Source organism: Sceloporus undulatus, unplaced genomic scaffold, assembly GCF_019175285.1.
Source record: "Sceloporus undulatus isolate JIND9_A2432 ecotype Alabama unplaced genomic scaffold, SceUnd_v1.1 scaffold_13, whole genome shotgun sequence".
Lineage (NCBI taxonomy): Eukaryota > Metazoa > Chordata > Lepidosauria > Squamata > Phrynosomatidae > Sceloporus > Sceloporus undulatus.
The window spans coordinates 1796830-1820626 of NW_024802935.1; the positions used below are offsets into that span (position 1 = coordinate 1796830).

The 23797-nt window shown below is 42.6% G+C and overlaps 1 protein-coding gene across 1 annotated transcript in view; it reads left to right on the forward strand.

The window, feature by feature from the left end:
- LOC121917232 (vitamin K-dependent protein S-like) overlaps window positions 1-23797 on the forward strand; it is a 75573-nt gene that overhangs the window by 49082 nt on the left and 2694 nt on the right. The window contains exons 9-14 of the mRNA XM_042442990.1: window positions 5383-5501; window positions 6196-6385; window positions 9832-9999; window positions 14985-15153; window positions 19923-20074; window positions 21508-21724. Of these exons, the coding sequence (XP_042298924.1) occupies window positions 5383-5501; window positions 6196-6385; window positions 9832-9999; window positions 14985-15153; window positions 19923-20074; window positions 21508-21724 (1015 nt within the window). The remainder of the gene's footprint in view (window positions 1-5382; window positions 5502-6195; window positions 6386-9831; window positions 10000-14984; window positions 15154-19922; window positions 20075-21507; window positions 21725-23797) is intronic.

The following is a 23797-nucleotide window of genomic DNA, read 5'->3' on the forward strand; positions in this document are numbered from 1 at the left end:
ACAAGATTGTGAGTTCAGTACCCTTCTCAGGCTTGCATCCTTCCAAGGTCGCTAAAATGAGTACCCAGCTTGTTAGGGGTTTACATGTTGTAAATGCTTAGGGAGTGCCTAGGTGCACTGATAAGTGGTAGAGAAATGTACTTGCTGTTGCTATTGCTACAAGATCCCTTTGCTTATTGGTATTACAGATTAACATGGCTATCTCTATGGGTACACCCTAGAAATCCAGCCTTGTATCTTACCGCTTTCAACATCCTTGAAAACCATTGTCTGTTTTTGGCACTCTTGTCTGGTTTTGGCTATTTTGTGTAGGTTTATCCTAAATTGTTGTTGTTTTTGTTGCACTTTTTATTACTAGCCAGATATTTTGTATAGATCTATTTCCTAACTTTTAACTTGAAGCTTTGTAGCTTTTGTATGATTTAATAATAAATAATTATTCATTGCTACAAACTAAACATTCATAAGAGGTATATTAAGTGGTCACAGCATTTTAGCACTTCTGTCTGGAGAATCTATAAGGCTTGTTCAGATTCCAAAGAAAACATTTCTCTGTGAATGACTTCCTTTATACTTCTTTGGCAAGGCTGGAAACGTTGAAGTGTATTCAGACTGCTTCTGCTTAAAACAAGCTTTGACACACTTCACTGTAATGGGGCATAGAGCAATGGTTGCTATTGTGCTTGAATATACTTATGAGAACCTGGTGAGAGGTAGTTAATTGTGATTTAATGATTAAGCAAGTGGAGATGTAATTCCATTCCATAAAGAAAATGGAAACCAAAAAGAAGATAATTTATCCTTCAAGTAAATATTGCTATAGAGGATTTCAGCTTTAGGGTCTTTAATAAATTAACACTATACAAAATAAGCAAATGTCTCAACTGGAACATGGAATATAGTCCCTAATTTAATGTATGAGAAATTGATTGCCAAAAATATGATTGTTCTACTACCATCATCAATATCACCTACACTGGAAATCTGCTTTGCACTGAGGCTATATTTTTTGATACAATGACATTTGTACTGCCATATCCATGAAAATAATGAGCTACCGTATATACTCGACTATAGGTCAACCTCATGTATAAGTCGAGTGCCAAAATTATGGATTTTGCCATGATAAGTCGAGGGTAAAACTTGGAGTTGGCTCCAGACACATGCAGCCTCCAAAGGTACACAGATTCTGCCCCAGCCCTAAATCTGTTTTTCCATTCCCTACCCATCCCCACTTGAGTCTCCCCTACAACCTTTGTTTGTGCCCACCAGAGAATCTTAGGGGCAGAAATTGACCCCAGGCCTACAGACGTTGCCAAACCCTGTCTTAGTGTGTTTGTAAGCAACCATGCAAGCAATCTTCAGCATTCAGATTCACTGGGTTTAATTTAAAAGAAGAAATGGGGATAGAAGCAAGAAACTAAAGAGGCAGAAACTAAACATGAATAACCTCAAGCTAAATGCCTACCTATATGGCAGGTTCTCATTGTATTTAAAAGATAGAAATTTGAGAATCCCTTTAATCTTGGATATCAGGATGGCAAATGATTGATGCTTATAGAAAGATCCACAAGTAAGAAAGTGGAATTAGATAGAAATTGCTAGTATTAATATCAAACGCATCTTTGCAGATGGACACTTAGGGGAAATGATAGCCTTTCCAGCCAGGAATGAAAAGAGACTTAAGCATCCAAGGCTTCTTTTGTGAATTCTGAGGAAAATATATGATTTGTCTATTTTTGTAGCATTCTGGTACATCTATTGTGTTTTAGGTTTTCTGTCACAAACTTATATACAGAAATACGTTTACATTTTTCTGTGGAGTGAATGAAACACTGCAATGATAAAATTAATTATCAGGTATCATTATATTATCAGCATTTGTTATTATTTCGTTTTTTGTCTCCTAACTTCATGAAATTGTTGATTTTTAAGGTGTCACCAGACTTTGTTTTCTTTTGGTTTTTAATTTCAGTAATAGTTACACTCTGCCACTAGTTACACTCTGCCACAGGAAATATTGCATTGGCTGGTAGTGTAATCATGATATTCAGTCAGTTTTTAGATAGCCTGAAGTACCGTATTTTCCGGTGTATAAGACAACTGGGCGTATAAGACGACCCCCAACTTTTCCAGTTAAAATATAAAGTTTGGGATATACTCACTGTATAAGACTACCCCTCTTCCAACGCACACCAAATAAAAATTTAAAAAACATCAGATTTGATTTCAATATGGTAATTTTAATTCAAATGACATGCAGGTACTTAGCAGGAAACCTTGTTGTATACAAAGCCTGCTTGGATTGGTCAGTTCTCCCTGCCTGCCCAGCCTTTCCTGTCTCCAAGACTATCAGAGCGGTAGCTGCTTTCATATGATCATCACATACATTGGGGATGTGGCCACAGCCATTTTTGAGCTCCCCCCCACCATATGCGGCGACCGCAGATTCTCCAGTCTGGCTCAGAAGTTTCAGCACCTGCCCTATAAGATGACACCCGGCGTATAAGACGACCCCTGACTTTTGAGAAGATTTTCCTGGGTTAAAAAGTAGTCTTATACGCCAGAAAATACAGTAATTACATAGATGAAGGCTTAGGAAGGTTCCAAAAGAAGGGACTTTAAGAGATTGTGATACTAATAAGCCTGGAGGATGGGCTGGACTAATGTATTTTTTTTTCTTTTTCTGCAACATTTGCTTGTGTTTTTTTTCAAGCACACATTCATTTCATCCCTTTTCCAAATCAGTTTGTAAATGACATCTATAAACACACACACAAACACATTTCATTTTCATATTTATTGTGCACAAAATAGATAACTTTTTGGTACACCATTTTCCCTACAAGTTGCATTTTTTTCTTCAATTTTCTTTAATATATCAATTTTTCTAATAAAAAAACTACTACAAAATTCATAATGAAAACCGAAGGAAAACCACATTGTGTGTGTTCACACACACCTTCATGTTTCCTTTTGACTAATCGCAACCCCAAGGATTTCATAGGATTTTTTTGTTAGCAAAGTATATATTATTATCACATATTATTTGGGTTATTTCATATTAAACTGCAAACCAGATGAATGTCTTCCTGCTTCTACCTGAAAATGCATCCAAGCAACCAGTTGCCTGTTCTTTGTCATTTTCCTCAAAGGTAGGAAACTAGTTTCCTTGACTGAGACTACTGTATAGTGAAATTCACTGCCAACATATACTAATCAAGCTGCTGACATCCAAATTCTCCAACAAGTGTTGGTCTGAGACATGTTTCACTGTGGATATCTCTAGCTTCAGTCAACCCAATTTCACTATTGACATAGCCAGAAGAAATGAAGGTGTGGATCTAGTTGTCGTGGGCTGCCAGGACTTGCCGGTGCATCCCCTGTCCCCCTGCCACAGTGGGAGTCAGATTGTACTGACCATAAGTGTCTGCATCCTCTGGTAACATTACACATGTGTTTTATGTGCTTCCCAAGCACCAGCAAGAGCCACAGGGCAGTTGGTGTGCCTGAGCAGTTGTATGGGGCCATTTGAAAATCCATGGAGGATTGGGTGACCCTAGTGGGAATAAATACATAGAGGTATGAGATAGAAGGGGAAACAAACAGCAGAGGGCTGGGAAAGAAGGAGTACAGTTGGAGAAGAGCAGGTGGTCAAGGCAAGAAATAGAAAAAATGTGCTAAGAAAGAACCAACAGGAGTTCTGGCGAATGTGGAAAACAACATTATTGGAAAAAACACTTGCCCATCAGAGCAGCAGTAAAATCAGCTGTAGGGGGAAAGGGGATGTATTTTCAGAAGTACAGCCGGACTTTCCACTCATCTATCCTGTTCACATTACAACAGTAGCATCACTTGGGGGTGCAGAGAGGTAGACCACACCAGATGCACTCCAGAGGGGGGTGACACCTGGCTGGGGCTCCCCACCCTCCCCCTCCTTGCTGCAACTTGGTTGTCCTTGGGAGAACTGGGCCACAGCAATGAGCCAGGCTGAGCATGCACGCCCCCCGCCCTTCCTTGCCACAGCTCAGTTTTCCCCAGGAGAGAACTGGGCCACGGGAAGGAGGGGCAGGGAGGCTCACACAGCCGGTTCGGCTCCTTGCTGCAACCCAGTTCTTTTGCACAGAGGCAGGGTGCGCCCCTGCTGGGTGGAAGTCCCACCCTTCCGGGACAGGGGGTTACCTTCTGGGCAGAACCCCCCCCCCACCCACACACACACACAGTGGGTGACACCAAACTCCAGGTCACCACTACAGTACAAGAGCTTTTGTTAGAAGAACTGGTAACTCTTCATATAGCCGCTTGTGAATTTGCTCAATCATCCCCCCTTCTTCTGTCACTATACATCCTGGCTCTCCAGAAAGAGAAGAGCTAAAGAGACAACAGGACCTAGGATGTTTTTAAAGAGGGGTGGGCAAAGTGCAGCCTCACTCAGTAGCCAAGAGTATAGCTCCTAAAACACCCAAACTCCAGAGATCATTTTTTTACCCAAAAAATAAACCCAGCATGAATTTTCATATTTTTTTTTGCATGAAAACCAGCCAATGGCACTCAAAAAACATCTGCAAATCCTTCCCCCAATCCTTCAGCCACTTTACTCCCCCATCCCACTAGAGATCTCCAACATCCACTTGAAAAAAAAAAAAAAGCTGGAAAAGCGGCAGCCAAAAGTGAGACTGTGTCAGTTCTGGAGTGTCAAAACATGATATTGTGGCCTGCTGTTGGGGTGGGGAATGCCCCTGCCCCTTGTGTAATTAACCACCCCAGCTTTAAAAGGAAACCACAGGAAAAAACAGAGCTTTTCTTGGAGAATTGTCTTCATGAGAAGCAATTTTTGTGATACTGTGAGAGACTTCATTTTGGTATGTCTGAACATTTAAAAATCTTTCTGACCTGCCCTCTTTATTACTTATTACAGGGTACTAAGCAAAGCAAATGGTGAGCTAAAAAGTCAACTCCAAATAGTTATTTGTGGCAGATTTGTTTCTTTCCAGGCCAAAATATAAAAGAAGGGATTTTTTTTTCATTGAGACTATGGCCCCATACAGACAGGCCAAAAGAAACCTGCTTCAGGTCACTTTGGAGGTATGCTGTTTAAATGTTGCATGCGTCCTAAGAGTCCGGAAGCCGCACCAAAGCCACGATTCAGTCTTAATGACTGGAGCACAGCTTTGGCGCAGCTTCCAGGCTCTTAGGACACATGCATCATTTAAACAGCATACCTCCAAAGTGACCCGAAGCAGCTTAATTTTGGCCTGTCTGTATGGAGTCAATGACACCATCCTACATGTTAAAAATAAGAAGCCAAAACTGATTAAAGGCAGAGAAGTGGACTTGCTTGATCAAATTATAATTTAGTGCTTCCTTTCCCATTATTTCTAGACTGTACCAGATTGTCTTGCTCTGAATCTTGAAAAGAATTATGGACTGCTTTATCTAGCAGAGCAATTTAAAGGGATCCCTGCTTTGTACTTAAGGTTTAGATTGCCAGAAGTTACAAGGTAAGTTGATACTAGCCTGCATGCAAGTTAAGTCCTATTATTAATTGTGGCTATTGTAATGTACAGTGGTACCCCGGGTTACGAAATTAATTCGTTCCGCCGCCGCTTTCGTAACCCGAAATACTTCGCAAGCCGAAAAACCCATAGGCGCTAATGGGGAAAAGCCGCAATTTCGTGTGAAATAGCGCCGAAAAGCACCAAAAATTTTTTCGTAACCCGAAAAAACCTTCGTAACCCGGAACAGTTTTTTTAAATGGATTTTTTTCGTAACCCGGAAATTTCGTAAGGCGGCGCATTCGTATCCCGGGGTACCACTGTACTTTAAAGTAACATTTATATGCAGCTTTTATACAGTGCGCCCGCGCCATACGCGGGCACGCCATACGCAGCCTTGAGCATACGCGCTCAAGCCGCAGGGTGGAAGGGGCAGCGCGTCCCATTCAATTGAATGGGCGCGCGCCTGTTGCGCCCTGCGCCACCCCGCACGAGCCCCATTGTTTCCAATGAGGCTCGAGCATAGGCAGAATTCGCCTTACGCGGAATGGATCCAGAACGAATCCCCCGCGTAAGGCGAGGATGGACTGTATATGTACCCTGGCCATTATCTGTATTTCGTCTTGAAACGAAATTCATAATGTAAAACCCAGTCTCTACTGTGTCATACATATCATCCCCTCTTTCTCTTCCAACCAAGATTTTCTGCAGAATTTGACTTTCGGACTTATGATAATGAGGGTGTCATTCTGTATGCTGAATCTACTAACAACACAGCATGGTTTTTGCTTGCACTTCGTGATGGAAAGATTGAAATTCAGTTCAAGAATGAACTTGGAACCAAAGTGACAAGTGGTGGTAAAGCCATTAATGATGGCCTGTGGCACATGGTAAGACTTTTTTTCCCCAAGTGAGTTCAGAAATGAAAACTGAAATACTTATAAAGGAAGCCATTTCAAAGTAATTGGATAAATATGCAATAGCATGCTGTTGTCACTCCATATTCACAAGATACTTTCATCTCCTCATAATAAATTAGGGTTTGGAAACAAAGATCTCCAAGGGAACTCTGAGCCTAGGAGTCAAGAGAGTTTTTATTCTTCATTCAGAGAAGAGTAGCTTATTTGGGGGTTCACTGAGGAGGAAAATGAAGATTTTGTTTCCTAGAGGAATCTGTGTGTGTTGTTGACTTATGTCAACCTATTGATTTATGGCGACCCATGAATTTCATAGGGTTTTCTTAAGCAAGGAAGAGGGGTTTTTGCCAGTTCCTTCCTCTGAAATATAGCCTACAGCACCTGGTATTTGTTGGCACTTTCCCATCCAATTACCAACTACGGCTGACCCTACTTAGCTTCCAAGGTCTAGTGCCTTTAGGGTATTTAGGCCAGCTAACCTGTTTTTAAGAGCTTCTGTTATGTGGATTTTGTTTCATGTTCATGGCTTTGGTGCAAAGAAATTCACATTTTGAGAGTATGAATTTAGTACCTAGTGGTCTCAGACAGATTATTGGGATTGCCAAGATGACTGCACTTGATTTGCTAGAAGAAATTCAGATAGACAACTGTTATTTTGTGTACAACTTGGAGTGGTGGGAACAGCATTTTTATTTATTTATTTCTATCACTGTACATGGTGCTTTACAAATAAAACAGTTCCCTGCCCTTAGGCTTGCCATCTAAAAACAAGAAACAAAAGGAAAAAGGATGGCAGTGGGGAAGGGGATTAAGTCCAGCATGAGCTGCTTCTCTCCATCCAGGGCCAGGGCAATGGCAGTTGGAATGTATGGAGGGCTTTTCATCTTATATCCATTTACTGTTTCCACCCAGAGTGGGCCCACTGGATCTATTAAGCTTTTCACTTACCAGCCAGCAATTAATCAATGAGACAACTCTAGCATGTGGATTTAGGCAGGTATTTTCCCATATAGTGTTTGGGTGTTGGACTAGGATAATGAGAGACCAGAGTTTGAATCCCTGCTCAGCGGTGGAACCCCAGTGGGTGACCTTGGGCAAGTCACATGCTCTCAGCCTCAGGGAAAGACAATGGCAAACCTCCTCTGAAAAAAACATGCCAAGAAAACCCCATGATAGGGTCACCTTAGGGTTGCCATATGTCAGAAATTACCTGAAGGCACACATAAATAACTAGCTCCTTAGTGCCAGTTGTTTGTTGGAAAGCAAAGTATAGGCCACCACTTTCATCACTTTTCTGCATCTATTCTGCATCACTTTTCTGCATCTATTGCATCTGCAAAGTCTCGCCCAGCAGAGCTTTTCAAGGTGGTTAGGAAGCTAACTCAGACTCCTTCCACCTTGAATCCGCTATTACAACCTATGGAGGCCTGCTGTGATATTTTCAACAACTACTTTGCAGATAAAATCTCTCGGATAAGGGCAGACTTAGACGCCAGCCTTAACACAGAAACAACTAGAGAGGTGTCCAGCGACCCTGTTAATGAGATCAATTTGGATTAGTTTCAGCCTTTGAGTACTGATGACGTAGACAAGCTGCTTGCTAAGGTCAAAAAGACCACCTGCCCTCTTGACCCCTGCCCTTCATGGCTGGCCATCCAGGGAGGGGAGGCAACTATGAGTTTGTTAAGATCTATAATTAATGCCTCCCTCAGAGAAGGCAGCTTTCCAGCCAGTTTAAAACTGGCTGAGATTAAACCTGTTTTTAAAAAGCCTTCCCTTGATCCCCTGGAGAAATCTAACTATTGGCCGGTATCACTTCTTCCATTTTTGGGCAAGGTGATCGAGAGGGCAGTTGCCAACCAACTCCAGGCAGTCTTGGATGACACCAATTATCTTGATCCATTTCAAACTGGCTTCAGGTCGATGATCTCCATCTGTGCATCGACAGGGGAGGTGTGGCCCTGTTGGTGCTCTTGGACCTCTCAGCGGCCTTCGATACCATCGACCATGGTATCCTTCTGGAACACCTGAGAGGGTTAGGAATTGGGGACACTGCCCTGCAGTGGTTCCTGTCCTATCTCTCGGGCAGATTTCAGATGGTGTTGCTCGGTGACAGTTGTTTGGCCAAGAGGGAGCTCAAATTGGTTGTCCCTCAAGGCGCGATACTGTCTCCAATGCTATTTAACATCTACGTGAAGCCTCTGGGCGAGATCATCCAGAGATATGGGGCAGAGTGTTATCAGTACACTGATGACACCCAAATTTGCTTCTCCATGTCTCAGACTGCTTTAGTGAACAAGGATGAAATCTCCTCTCTGAATGACTGTTTGAGGTCAGTAATGGATTGGATGAGGGAAAATAGACTTAAACTGAATCCAAATAAAATGGAGGTACTCGCTATAGGCAATCGTAATCCGGGAATGGTAATAAGCGCTCCAGTTCTGGATGGGGTCACACTTCCCCAAAGGACTGTGTTCGTAGCTTGGGGGGTACTCCTGGACTCATCGCTTCAGCTGTCATCTCAGGTGGATGTGATGGTCAGGAGTGCCTGTTATCAGCTTTGGCTGATACGCCAGCTATGACCCTTCCTGGAACAGGAAAACTTAGAAACGGTTGTACATTCACTGGTAACCTCTCGTCTCTATTTCTGCAATGCGCACTACATGGGGCAACCCTCATGCCTCGTTCAGAAGCTGCACCTAGTCCAAAATATGGCAGCCAGATTGGTTACAGGGAGTTCTAAATTTGATTCTATCACACCTATTTTAAAATCCCTACACTGGCTGCCTATTAGCTTCCGGGCACAGAATAAGGTCTTGGTCATTACCTATAAAGCCCTACATGGCTTGGGTCCATATTACCTGAGGGAACGCCTCCTCCCATACAATCCTTCCCGCACTCTCAGGTCCTCTGGGAAGAATCTCTTGCAATCTAAGAAAACCAGACTGGTAACGACTTCCCAGAGGACGTTTTCTGTTGCCGCTCCAAAAATCTGTAATGACCTGCCAGAGGAGATCTGCCATATAACATCTTTGGAGGCCTTTAAGAAGGCAATAAAAACGGATCTCTTCTGGCAGCCCTTCCCAAACTGACCTCCTCGGAATGTTCACTCTCCAATAGCATAGCTGTTCCCATTGGACTGTGATCACGATTGATTTTATTGGGAGCATTTTTATTAGGAATTGCTGTTTTAACTATTTTAGGGTGGGAGGGAGTTTTAGGATGTTTTGCTATGTTTTTACTTGAGGGTTGTTGTGTAGCATTTTTATTGTTCTCTTGTTTGTTGTTACCCACCTCGATCCAATACATGGAGAGGCGGGATACAAATAAATATTATTATTATTATTATTATTATTATTATTATTATTATCATCATTATTATTAACATCTTATATTTCTCTCTTTTCTATGCTATTTAGATATCTGTGGAAGAACTGGAACATAGCATCAGTGTAAAAATAGCAAAAGAGGCAGTAATGAACATTAATAGCCCAAGAAATCTTTTTAAACCATCCAATGGCTTTCTGGAAACAAAGGTGTATATTGCAGGGCTACCTAGCAAAGTGGGCAATGCTCTCATAAAACCAGTAAGTTTTGGTGTTATGAATGTGACATGTCAATTATTGTATTCCCTCCTTCATAGTACCTTTTCTTTTAAGAAAAGCATTAAAATTGTATATTCCTTGAATAGAGTAATGCTTTCATGATTTATATGTGCATGTATGTGAGAATGTGTCACCAGTTTTATTTACTGCTGCAGATATGTGTGGTCTCTTCAGTAAAAAATGGAACCCATTGGGATTTCAGTTAGAAATAGAAGCCATTGGGATTTCAGCAGAGAGGATTTATATAAAGCTACTCAGCTAGCAAAAGCAAATCTTCGAGAAGTACATTTCCCTAGCCATTTAGCACTAGCACTACTGCTGGATTTTCCTGAGCAGTGGCTGGACTTTGTTTGATCTGCAGTAGTTTGGAAATAAATTACAGCTGGAAGAAGCAGCTTTAGCTTCAAGCTTCCCAAGGGGAACAGTGCTAAAAAGACAATAATAATGACTATTACATAGAAGGTGACTATTTCTCACATCTTAGAAAGCTATTCTGCTGTAAAAAGTGTGTTTTTCAGAGGAGAGATCTTATGTGTTCCCTAATTTATGGCAGGAAATAAAAGAATAGTTTAATTAATGGCAAAGACAGAGATAATTAGACCTGAACTGGCAACAAAAAATAAAGAAGATTGGTTTTACTAATTATGACATTATCACTTTTGTTTAAAAAAATATATGTGGGTCCTACAAACATATTGATGCTTTAAAGATTTTCCATATCTGCTTTACGACATCCTCAGCATTCAAGTAATTTGTTTTAGTAATTCCACAGAAAAACTAGTGATTATCTGCTAGCTGTGGGACAGAGCTGTATAAAATGTATGCGTGTATATATATATCGATTTTAATAAGCCTCATGGGCATGAGTCTCCTTTGGGATACCAGCACAAGGCAAACTGTAGTGGAAGATCCCAGTCACACAAACCATTGGCAGATACTCTAAGTTCCCACCAGTGTCTCTGTCTCCCTTCCATCCCCCTGCTCCCAAGTAGCACTTAACCTTAGGACAGTAGCCTTGTGAATAAACCCACAAAACTAAACACCCTGAAGATACCTACTTGCTTGCTAAGAAAGTAGTAGCCTATGGCGTGTTACAGACGGGCGCAACAGGCGCTGTCATTGTGCCACAATTACACGCGAGGGGCGGCGCTTCTGGACGCTTGCGACATCTCTTCTGGGTTGCCGGAAGGAGCGCGATTTCCGCGCTCCTTTTTTGCAGCGAGGAGGAGTCACGCTGTTTGGCTGCTGCGGCTCCTCCACGCTGCAACTGGCAGCGGCCCAAGACCGCCCCTTTTGGGGCGGTCTGTAACGGGCCTATGTTTCCTTAATAGCCACAGAGAGAAAAAAAGCTTCCGTCAGCATTCTTAGCATACTAATATGTATTAAGACAGCTGAAGGAAGAAGAAGAAGAAATTGCTATAGTGCCTCTTTTCCACTTTGCTGCACTTCTTCACTGGCCTCAAAGGAGATATTTTCCCATTTTCCATGGTTAGTACAAACCCTGGTTCACTGGTGGAAGTAGTAAGCTATACTTATTTTACCAATTTACTCACTTGTCCATATGAAATTCCATGCTTCTTTCACCTACATGGTATTCTTTGATACGTACAGTGGTCAGGTGGGTTGCTTAATTACAAGACTGTTTTTGAAAACCTGTTGACCTGAAAATCTGCTGACCGTGTGATTTTGGAAGACGAACTAGCAGGTGAAATAAACGTTAAGAACTTTTTGCACTGTACCTCTCCAAACCCAATGTGATGTTGAAATTACATTCACCCATAACCTACATGTTTTTTTTAAAAATGCAAATTGTATCAGTTGAGGATGAGGTAGTGGTAATGAATGTGACTGGAACAGTCATGGAAGGGGAATTTAACACTTCCCCCAGAAAAAAAAATATCTTTGGAATCCTGAGAGTTGCACTTTAGAGAGGAATGGTTAGGATTCTTAGCCAGAGAGTTCTAGTTACTCAACAAACTGCCAGTCCCAGGATTTCATAGGATGCAGCCATGGCAGTTAAAGTGAAATCATATCCCTGTAATTGTGTAGGGTCAAAGCCTCATGGATTTGGTTTGGGGGGATGGGATGCAACTAGTCTCAATCGAAGATTTTCCCCCAGTGCAAATAGTAGGGGAGATTTTCCTTAAAAGAACAGCAAGTGGGGAAAAAGTTAAGCACTTTTTCCAACTGCTTCTCCAAATCACATGTGAAATTGGATGAACTTTTTACACCTGACCAGTGTGTTTTTTATTTGATGCAAATTTCATCAACTGTTAGTGGATAGTGATAATTAACGAGAGAGAGGTTGACATTTTTCAGTCAACAGTCCCTCTCTGTTCATGCCCTGATTCTATTTGTGCTGCCCTCAGCTGATGAAATCTGTATTAAAAAAACTGTATATTAAAAACAAAGATACATTTAATAGCATATTGGGTCCTACAGTGCTTTGGCAACATATCAAAAACAGCATCCTGCAATCTGTGGAAGAATCCTTAGGGTTCTCCCTCAAGAAAAACCAAGACTGGTTTGATGAAAACAACCAAGAGATCCATGAGCTGTTGGCAAAGAAGAGAACTGCTCACCAGGCACACCTTGCCCAGCCATCCTGCCATGCCAAAAAAGCAGCCTTTCGCCTCGCATGTAGTCAACTCCAACAAAAGCTCCGAGACATTCAGAACAAGTGGTGGATGAAATTAGCAGAAAAGACACAATGTTGTGCAGATCTGGGTGACTCCAGAGGATGTTATGAAGCTCTTAAAGCAGTGTTTGGACTTACATATCAGATCCAAAGCTCCCTATACAGTATAGATGGTCAAACACTAATCACAGATAAAGCTTCCATTCTGAACCGATGGGCTGAACATTTCCAAAGCCTCTTTAGTGCCAACCGAGTAGTCTAAGACTCAGTTATTCAACATATGACACAACAACCGATGAAGAAGGAATTGGATATAGCTCCCACTTTGGAAGAAACCGTTAAGGCCATACAGCAGATGAAAAATTGATGGAATTCCACCTGAAACTTGGAAACATGGAGGTCATGTACTCCATGCTAAACTCTACGAGCTCCTTGTGAGTTGCTGGGAAAAAGGCGAACTGCCATCAGATCTCTGAGATGCAGTCATCATCACCCTGTACAAGAAAAAAGGAGCAAAATTGGATTGCTCAAATTATCGAGGTATAACACTGCTCTCCATTGCTGGAAAAATCCTTGCAAGGATACTGCTGAACAGATTAGTCCCTGCTATTGCAGAAGAACTTCTCCCTGAAAGCCAATGTGACTTTAGAGCTAATAGGAGCACTACAGACATGGTATTTGCCCTTAGACAACTGCAAGAGAAATGTAGAGAGCAGAACAAAGGACTCTATGTAACATTTGTTGACCTCACCAAAGCCTTCGACACTGTGAGTAGAAAAGGTCTGTGGCAGATCCTGGAACAACTAGGATGCCCCCCCAAATTCCTCAAAATGATCATCCTGCTACATGAAGGCCAGCAAGGTCAAGTCAGATATGGCGATGCTCTCTCGGAGCCCTTTCTAATAACAAACGGTGTGAAACAAGGTTGTGTTCTCGCTCCAACTCTATTTACAATCTTCTTCAGCATGATGGTCCAAAGGGCTACGGCAGATCTCAAAGAAGAAGACAGCATTTATATACGCTACCGTACTGATGGTAGCCTGTTTAACGTAAGCCGCCTGAGGGCCCGCACTAAGACTCTAAACTATCTAGTCCGTGAGCTGCTTTTTGCTGATGATGCTGCCCTTGTTGCCCATACAGAAGAAGCTCTGCAGTGCCTAACATCTTCTTTTGCAACAGCTGCAGAGCTCTTTGGACTGGAAGTCAGTCTGAAGAAAAAAGGAAGTTTTCTACCAGCCGGCACCTCAGGAAGAACACTACCATCCCCACATCGCTGTAGGCACATCTGTGCTTAAGTCCGTCCAGCAGTTCACCTACCTGGGAAGCATCATCTCCTCAGACGCCAAGATTGATAAAGAGATCGATCACAGACTGGCAAAGGCATATAGTGCATTCGGAAGGCTTCACAAAAGAGTCTGGAGTAACAAACTCTTGAGGCGAAGCACAAAAATCAACGTGTATAGAGCCATTGTACTGTCTATTCTCCTTTATGGGTCTGAAACATGGGTCACCTATCGCCAACACCTACGACTCCTTGAACGCTTTCATCAGCACTGTTTACGCACAGTTCTAAATATACAATGGACTGACTATGTGATGAATGTTGCTGTCCTTGAGCAAGCAGGGATCACCAGCATTGAGGCCATGCTATTGAGGATGCAGCTGTGCTGGGCAGGACATGTTTCTAGGATGAAGGACCATCGCCTCCCCAAAATAGTATTCTATGGTGAACTTGCCACGGGTCTGTGTAAGAGGGGCGCCCCAAAGAAGAGATACAAGGACTTCCTGAAACAACATCTCAGGCTTGGCCAAATTGATCACCAACAATGGTCTGCCCTGGCCTCGCATCGGGAGGCATGGAGACGCACTATTCACGATGCTGCAGCCTTTTTTTGAAATCTCACGCCGAACAAGTCTCGAAGAGAAATGACAATGCAGAAAGAACCACAACCTGGAAACATCACCCAAGGAGACTTTCCGCTGTGTTTTCTGCAACCGGACCTGTTTCTCCCGGATTGGCCTTTTTAGTCACCAACGCGCTTGTACAAAGCGCGGGATGAGTCCTTCCTGAATCTTCATTCGCGAAGCAAAGCCAGAGAGAAAGGGGGGGTTTGCCCTACATTGCCTTCCATTTAAAACAAGTAGTGTCTATGCTGATTTGAACCCAGTTTTGTCTAATGTGTAATTTAACTTTTGCAATGGAACCTATATTGCTAAATTTGATCTCTCCAAATAAAGTGTTGTGTGGAGCAACTTGTTTTGCATTAATTGACAATTTTCCTGGATCTTTGTGAAAATGCTATAAATGGTACTGCAACATCTTTTGTAGATTAATCCCCGTCTGGATGGATGCATTCGTGCCTGGAACTTGTTGAATCAGGGCAATTTTGGTGTAAAAGATATCATTCAACAGAAACAAAGCAAACACTGTTTCATAAGTGTTGGAAAAGGATCTTATTACCCTGGCACTGGAGTAGCAGTATTTCATATTAACTACAGTAAGTATTTTTTTTTCATTTTTCTTGATGCTATTGTTATGCTGAGCTGTTGCTAAATTTAATAAACACAAGACTAGCAGAATAATTAACTTGGAGTGCAAATAGTCCTCCATGAAATCAATTGAATTATCAACATGGTCTCCATCGAACAATTTTGCTTTTTGTAGTTCTAGAAATCATCTCTATAAGCTTAGATCAGGGGTAGGCAACCTTTTTCAGCCGGGGGCCGGGTTGCTGTCCCTCAGACAACTGGGGGGCCAAAGTGGGGGGGGGGGAGTCACCTCCGGGGGGCGGGGCCGCAGGCCGGGTGGGGCTTCCACCCTCTGGGGGGGGCGGGGATTTCTCTGCTCCCTTCCCGACACTCCAGCTTTCTGAGCGACAGCTAGAAGTGGGGGGGGGATTGGGAGAGGGGGTGACAGGTGCGCGCCTGCTCCTCCTGCCCTTCCTTGGCCCCCAGCTGCCTCTCAGAGAACCAGTAAGGGCCCGTGAGGGGCAGGAGCAACAGGCGTGCGGCCCCTGCTCCTGTCCTCGGGGCTTTGCCAGGCCTGAGGTATCATCCGAAGGACACCTCAGGGCTGCCAAAGCCCCACGGGGAGGAGGAGGCATGTGCCTGCCCTCTCCTCCTTGGCCCCTTCCTTCGGCTAAACGGGCTCCAAGGGGCCCTTTCAGCCGAAGGGGACAGCCAAAACCACTCTCATTGTTAAAGCAGATCTTTTAGCATTAAAAGCACTGAAAATACACAGAAATGCACTTTGGAAAGTCACACTGTCTCACCTGCAGAAAGAGTGCATGTCTTCTTCTTCCTACTCCTCTTGCTCCTTCCTTCCTCCACCTTCCTGCTCTTCTTCCTTCTCCCTCCCTCCCTCCTCCTCCTGCTCCTTCCTTCCTCCCCCCTCCTCCTCTTCCTCTGCGGACACCCGCCTCCTTCTCCCCAGGCCCTCGGCTGTGCAGCAACTGCAGGCTTGGGGAGAGGGACGAGGGGGACCCCCGCCTCCTCCCCAGGCCCTCCGGCTGTTCAGAAACCGCGGGCTTGGAGAGAGGGGCAAGGGGGACCCCCGCCTCCTCCCCAGGCCCGCGGCTGTGGAGCAACTATGGGCTTGGGGAGAGGGACGAGGGGGACCCCCGCGGTTTTTCCATATTCACGAGGGTCTTGTTCCCCTAACCCTAGCGAATATGGAGGGACAACTGTACAGTGAACCATTACCACTGTAATTACTGTAATTACCACTGTCCTTAGGAAAACTCATCAGCTCTTTTGGTTTTTCCTACCATCTGTATGCTGATGACACCCAGTTGTATCTTTCCGCCCCTGATCTTTCTCCAAGGCTTGAACAGCAAGTTTCGTCTTGCCTCACAGCTGTCTCGCAGTGGATGCTCCATTGGCGTTTGAAGCTCAACATGTCCAAGACAGAGCTTCTTGTCTTTCCTCCTAAGCCCACCCTTCAACACTCCTTTTCTGTCTCTGTGGACAACATTTCTATTCAACCAGTACAGCAAGCCCGCAGTCTTGGTTTTATCTTTGATTCTTCTCCGTCGTGTATCCCTCAAATCCACACCACAGCCAAGGCTTGTAGATTCTTTTTGTACAATATTGCCAAAATCCAACCATTTCTCTCTGCCTCTACTGCCAAGATCCTGGTCCATGCCCTAGTGATCTCACGACTTGATTACTGTAACGTCCTCCTGGCCAGGCTTCCTCTTTCTCCCCTCCGTCCTTTAATCTCTGTCCAGCATTTAGATGCACTCATCATCACTTCCACCCACCGCTCTGACCACATCTCTCCTGTGTTGGCATCCCTTCACTGGCTCCCCCTCCCTTTCCGCATTCAGTATAAGCTCCTGCTGTCAACATTTAAAGCCCTCCGTGGACTGGCCCCTCCTTACTTATCAGACCTTCTTTCTCCTCACCTTCCCACTAGGGCCCTCCGTTCTGGTAGTCAAGGTCTGCTGTCTCAGCCCAGGATTTCCTCTGCCCCATCCCGGATTCGCCCCTTTTCACTTGCTGCCCCTCACTTCTGGAACCTTCTTCCCCCACAAGCAAGAGCCATCACTTCTTTAACCAGCTTCAAAACGGAGTTGAAAACCATCCTGTTCAGAGAAGCCTTTCCAGGCATTGCATAATTGTCGCTTACTATTTGATGTTCTTTTGGTGCCTGTTTATCGAATCATTTCCTGTATTGCTATGTACTATATATGTATTATCCTACTTGAGAGTATGTATTTTCCCTGTAAGAAGATTAACCATCCATTATGAAGCCAGGCCCTCCCTCCAGTCCATCTACCTTGGTCCAGGCCTTGGAGGTAGAGAGGAACTGCTGGACCTCTTACCCTTTCCCTCCACCACTCCCATCTCCTTCTGTGTCATGTCTTTTTAGATTGTAAGCCCGAGGACAGAGAATTCGTCTAACTAAAAAGATTGTATGTACAGTGCTGTGTAAATTTACAGCATTTCATAAATAAAGGTTAATAATAATAACAATAATACTATCTCTCCATCTCCCATTACAAATTAATTTCCCACTCTTCTCTAACTATAGTAAATCAGCTTATAGAGTGCACCCTTGTTATATGTGGCTTCCAGTATATGCTGGAAGCCGTGCCAGAAAAACTTCTTCCGCACCCTGGAAAAAGCAATGGGGTGCACTGGGTGCGCACCCCGGGAACGAGCCCCATTATTTCTAATGGGGCTTCAGTTTATGCTCTTTTTCCCTTATGCGACGGGGTCTGGAACGGATCCCCCGCCTAACGGAAGGGCCAACTGTACATAGTATTCCTTGTCTTTAAATTAAATCTAATATATTTATTATATTCCTTATAATATAACAAATATTTTCTTTCTATATATCAAATCCTGTAGTTACGGTGTCCCCTTTTTCCTTTGCATAGTCTGTAAGAAGTTGCCCAATTTTTAGGCATGTTTTATAGAATTTTCTTTTAACATGTTTGTTAATTTATCTAATTCATCCAAATCCATTATTTTTTCCATCATTTCTACAATATTTTAAGTCATATTTTTCCAGTATTTTGCATACACCAGTCCTGCAGCTGTTGTCATATAACATTTTAAAACTCTGTATTCTCTATCTTATTTTACAAATCTGGTATACTTAAAAGGAACAACTCAGAGTGAAATATTATTTCTGTTTTCAGAACCTTCCACAAGCTTGGGTCCTTTATGAAAGCTTGATATATCTACCATGCTCTGAAGCCTATGGTGTGATGAAATGCCAGAACACATCCTCTAGTTATCATATTATGTCACTAAATATAGTCTCTCTGTAATCAGTGATTCCATTCTAAACTGTAACCATTGGAACTACATGCCAAGTGGATCATTATGACCTGTGTCTGTATGACGCTGCTTGCCAATACCAGGGACATTTGTGGTTGAGCCTAACTATGCTATTTCAAGATTATTTTAGAAATTTGGTAACAGTTTATTAATATAGAATATGAGAATCAATCTAGTATATTAACAGTATAAAGCCATAACATCTTCTCACAATAAACTTTGCACATTGCCTAAGTACATAAAAGGAGGGAGACAAAATATTCATATTATCTTTGTAACTCCAAATAAAAAACATATCTGTCAATTCCTCAGAACTACAAGCAAGCAAATACTCCACTGTGCTTCAGTAGATACCAAGGACAAAAGTACTGTTAATGGATGCCCTTGATCTTTTAATTCAGTGGTTCCCAAACTTTGGTCCTCCAGATGTTTTGAATTTCAGCTCTCTGAATTCCTGGCTGTTAGCCAAGTTGGCTGGGGCTTCTGGGAGTTGAAATCCAAAAGACCTGGAGGACTACAGTTTGGAAAGCATGTTCTAACTTGACATAAAAATACTTCTTTTCACATGGGTCATGATTTTCCATCAGATGTATAAAACCTAAATAGTTGTCATGGTCTGACTTGTCTTGCATATTGAATGTAAAACTTTTAATGAGGATTATAGATCAACCTGCTTTCTGTTAGCATTGCAGTCATACAGGTGCATTACAGACTGCCGAAAAGCGGTGGCCTGTACCCACCCCTTTCCCCGGGGTATCGGGGCCTCAGTGGTCAGAACGGCAGCCGCTGAGGCCCCGATCCGCTGCTTTCCAGGCCACAGGGAAGCGGCAAAAGGCCGCTTTCCTGCAGCCTGGAAAGGGGTGTCCTTGGGGCTTCAAGCCCCAAGGACACCCCACGGTGGCAGGGAGGAGGAGAAAGGGCCGCTTGGCCCCTTTCTCCTCTGTGTTGCTGAGCGCAGCTGTCTGAAGGCTGCACCCAGCGACGCAAAGCAGTGACGCAAACCAGGAAGGAGCTCCGAACCGGAGCTTCTTCCTGCTCCACGCAAAGGGCGCACTAAGCGCCCTTGCACGGAGTGACGACGTCACGTCCGCGCCGCCCCATATATGGGGCGCCGCCATTTTGTACGGACTCAGTCCGTACTAGGGTTAGGGGTGTGTGGAAGCACCGCACCTTCCTAACCATAGTACGGACTGACTCCATATTAAAAGGCCCATCTGTAACGGGCCAGTGTTCAGCAAATAACTAAGCAGACATATTTCAGGGCACACCTGCTGACTCTTCAACACTTTTTGTTTAAAAAAAAACATGTTTCGGTTCCATGTGTGTCTTTTAATGCACCAAAAGGAGCCTGTGAGGCATATGGATGATAAAGGGGTCCATAAAAGACAGTATAATGTTCATGGTTACAATTTCAATTTTGTTTCAAAAATTGTTTATTTATTTTCTTTGTCTTTTTCATTTGTTTGAAATAAAACAGATAACAGCCTAACCAATAAAGAAGATTGGTTAATAAACATAACCTTGGCCATCCGTCCATCCACAGGCACTGGTGTAATGTTTGCCTTAGTTTCTGATGAAAAAGTGCCTCTTGCATTGTCAGTTGTAGACTCCAACTCATCGAACTCACAGGTAGTTTTGCTCCCACTGTATATGTGCTCGGTGCAGGGGACTGGTGAGATATTGAGTGCCTCCCTTGGATGTGAGGAATAATTTGAAGTGAAAAATGTGAATACCACTTTAGACTGCCCTTTTGCCATGGAAATCTAATCTGACTGAAATCCAATATTTTTCACCCAACAGAGGCTTAAAAGCAAGATATGGATTTGAGGGGTAGTTTAAAGTGTTCAGACACGTGAATGACTAGTTTGATTTTTAAAGACATGAATTAGTCTTTTTCATTGACAATAATGGATGCTGAGTTGGTTCAAAGGGAAAGCTTCTGGTATATGTTTTTTTCTTTCTTGCCTGCACCACTTCTGAATCCTTGTGAGAGACTCCTTGTTTCAAGCCCCTCTGTCAGATGACACCAAAGAAATCTTCCCCCTTGCATGCTAGTGTTCCCTGTACAGGTTTGTTATAATCTCTTGTTTTGAGTCCTTGGGTCCCATATTAGAAGAAAATTGGGATATTAAATTTAAAAATGCCATGGCAGAATGCTTTAAGGAAAACTGCTTTCTGTTAGATAGTACAGTCCTGTGAAAATGCACACCAGAAACATGAGTTTTTATTGGCTCTTAATAATTGGATTTATTTGGAAGTATTGGAAGTATCCTCTTGCATTGCAGTGCAAGTAATTACAGTATAATAGATCTCAATACTTCCATCCATCTGGAACTGTGTCATGGGTTTCCTAAGATTAAGAACACTCTGGGCTCAGCAGCAGTCACAGCCTTCACTTGTCTTCATTCATAGCTGTTGCGTCTGGCATATTGTCCCTTTGGGTTACCATTTGAGGAAGTAGATAGGATTGCATACCTCCTCTCTTTAACCTGCATTAAGAGTTCATATATGAAGATTTTTGAGAGTACAGAGTCTTTTGGTATTCTGTGCTATTGCAGCATTAATGGGCTATTTCTGGTTTGTCAGTGTTATGAAACCCTGTCTTTCTCTTTTGGGTCTTGATGTGTCTAATAAAGGTTTGTCCATTTTAATGCTTTCTCCCAATATTTTGGTATATTATAATGTCAGTTACAAAGGGAGCATAATTTTGCCTAAAATGAGAATTATTACTGTATTACTATCTAATTGTTATTCGTTAATTATTAGTACTGTAGGTATGTATTAGTTCGATGTTTATGAATTGAGTACAGTACTACATATTAATTGAAATGAGGTTTTTTTTTCCCTCCTTAGGTATTAAAATTTTGTTGATAGGTTATCCTAGCAATTAGTATACCAATTTATTTAGATTTTAACCCACATTATTTGGTAGTTGCATTTGTCTTGTTTGCTTCTCTGGGTTATCTTATGTATATAAAATTGAAGTACAAATGTTGAAATGAAATTAATATAATATTCTCACTGTCCTTCTATTTTCCCTCCTTCTGTTTTCTCACCTTCAGGATATCATTGTGTCCATTGAAAATGCCATTGTGGCCCGCTTGGAGTCAAGCAGTTTGTGTACCTCAAAAACAGTGCTACTGGAACTCAAAATAACCAGAGAGCTGCTTGAACTTACAGCTGATTTGCATTCAGAGATCACCTACTCAGGACAACATCTTTCAGCCCTTGATCAAGCAATGAATGGATCCATTGATACCTACTTAGGTGGCATTCCTGGTAAATAAATCTCCTTTCACCTAAAAATACTATTTTTCTAAATTGTATTTGCTTTTCCTTTGGAAATAATTTTGTGCAGTTTCTAGTGAAATCTAGTGTTGCAATAGTCATTAAAATTAGATTTGCTTAAAGCTAGTAAATGCTGAGTCTCTTTCAAAAAGTCTATTTTTGGACATGACCCTAGGGAACCTCTGTTCTCTTCTCCTTTACCCAATCTTCTCTCTAATTTTCTTCTGGAATTTTAAGAAGTCTTTGTTTATAATATACCATTGTTGCCCTCTACTGGCAAATCTTAAAAATCACATTGACAATTCAGCTAGCTTATGCTTTTTATAAACTATTTTTCCTCTAAATTGTTATTAACTGGTAGATGTCTGAAGAAGGCACATTAAGAGCCCACTCAAAAGTACTACTGGGCTAGCCTTCCTTTTAAAAAAACTGGAAATATGCCTCCCAGGGTCTTGGTCCAATAATCAAACTATTACATCACACTGGTTCCAATAATAATAATAATAATGGCCTGGTACAGACTGCCCCAAAAAGGCGGTCTGCCGGCACCTAGTTTTCCACCTGGGGGGAAACGCAGCGAACAAACCACGCGGTTTCCCACCAGTGGAAAAAGAACCCGCAAAAAGTGAGTGCTTTTTCTGCCGCAGTAGCAGCGTAATGAGTGTGCCAGTTATATAGGTGCCACATGGCGCCGTGCGGATGCTGCACGGCACTTACGTAACAATGGTGGCACCCATCTATACAGGGCACCGCCATTTTGACGCCCTCGTCATGTGCTAGGGTTGAGGCACGTGTGGGCGGAGCGCCCTCGGCCAACACATAGCACATGATGAGGGCGCCCCATAGGCCCATCTGTACAGGTCAATAATAGAACAGCATGTTGTCTCCTCATTGCATCTGAAGTTTGTGTTCAGATTAGCACTGAGTAGAATCAAAGGTTGCAATGGCTCAGCACGTTACACATACCCTTTATTGTTCAAATAACTTCCCTTTATGTCAAATGGTTCAGAGGCTATGTGCAACATTCCCATTTTCTATGGCTGCTAGTCTGATCCAGATTGTTCCACTGATTCCCCAGTTGGACTCCTAAGAGACTTTCCTAGGAAAGTTCACAACATGCACAAGCTTTACCTGTGACATAGAAATCTGTTCAGACTATCTGTGGAGAGTGGGCAGCAAGGAGGCAGCCACAGCTAGCAGGTACAGCCCTATACTATCCCTAAGTGGGATGACATTTAAACATAACATGTACTGTCAACTGTGAGATTCTTTGAACCAGTACAGGCATCATTATGGCTCAGGTGACATTGTGTAATTTGCAAAGAGAAGTCTTTGAAATGTGCCAAGGGCACATTTGGCCATTAGTGCTCGGCTTTTGGTGCCCTGCTTATGATCTGAGATTTCTGTTATAGTTCTATGTCATACAAAATATTGGTCTGTAAGATCCTCTGAATTTGAATTCCAGAACCAGACATATCTCATGGTGGCCATATTTAAATATACCCTCACAAGTTATTGTGAAGTTGAAACTGCAGTTCAGAAATGGATATGAGAAAGCTTTTGCAACTATTTCTGGTTCTGTGTTAAAATTCCAGATTCAATAAGTTATTTTTCTCCCTCTTTGGGATTTTCTGTTAAAACAAGAAGAGGTAAACCAGTTATCCTGGTCTGTGTATCTCATTGCTCAAAGATATAGCTGTGTTAGTCTATTTTAACATATAAAGACATAAAGGACACCAGTAATGTCTTTGAGACTAACTTGGAAGAATTAGCATCTCATGAGATGGATGATGAGTTAGCATCATATGAAGTTGACAGTGCCCACAACAGTGTGTGCTTGAAATTTCATCTTCCCAGTTAGTCTCAAAGGTGCTGCTGGATTATTTTATATTTTTTCAAATTAAATACATCCCCTGTTCTCCGATACACTGAAGGAGCAGTCTACTACACATGGGTTGTTTCCACATGGCAACCAATCGAGGTAGGGCAGAAAAATTCTGAACTGTTATAATTGTTGTCCTAAAGTGCCAGCTCCCTATTATTATTATTATTATTATTATTATT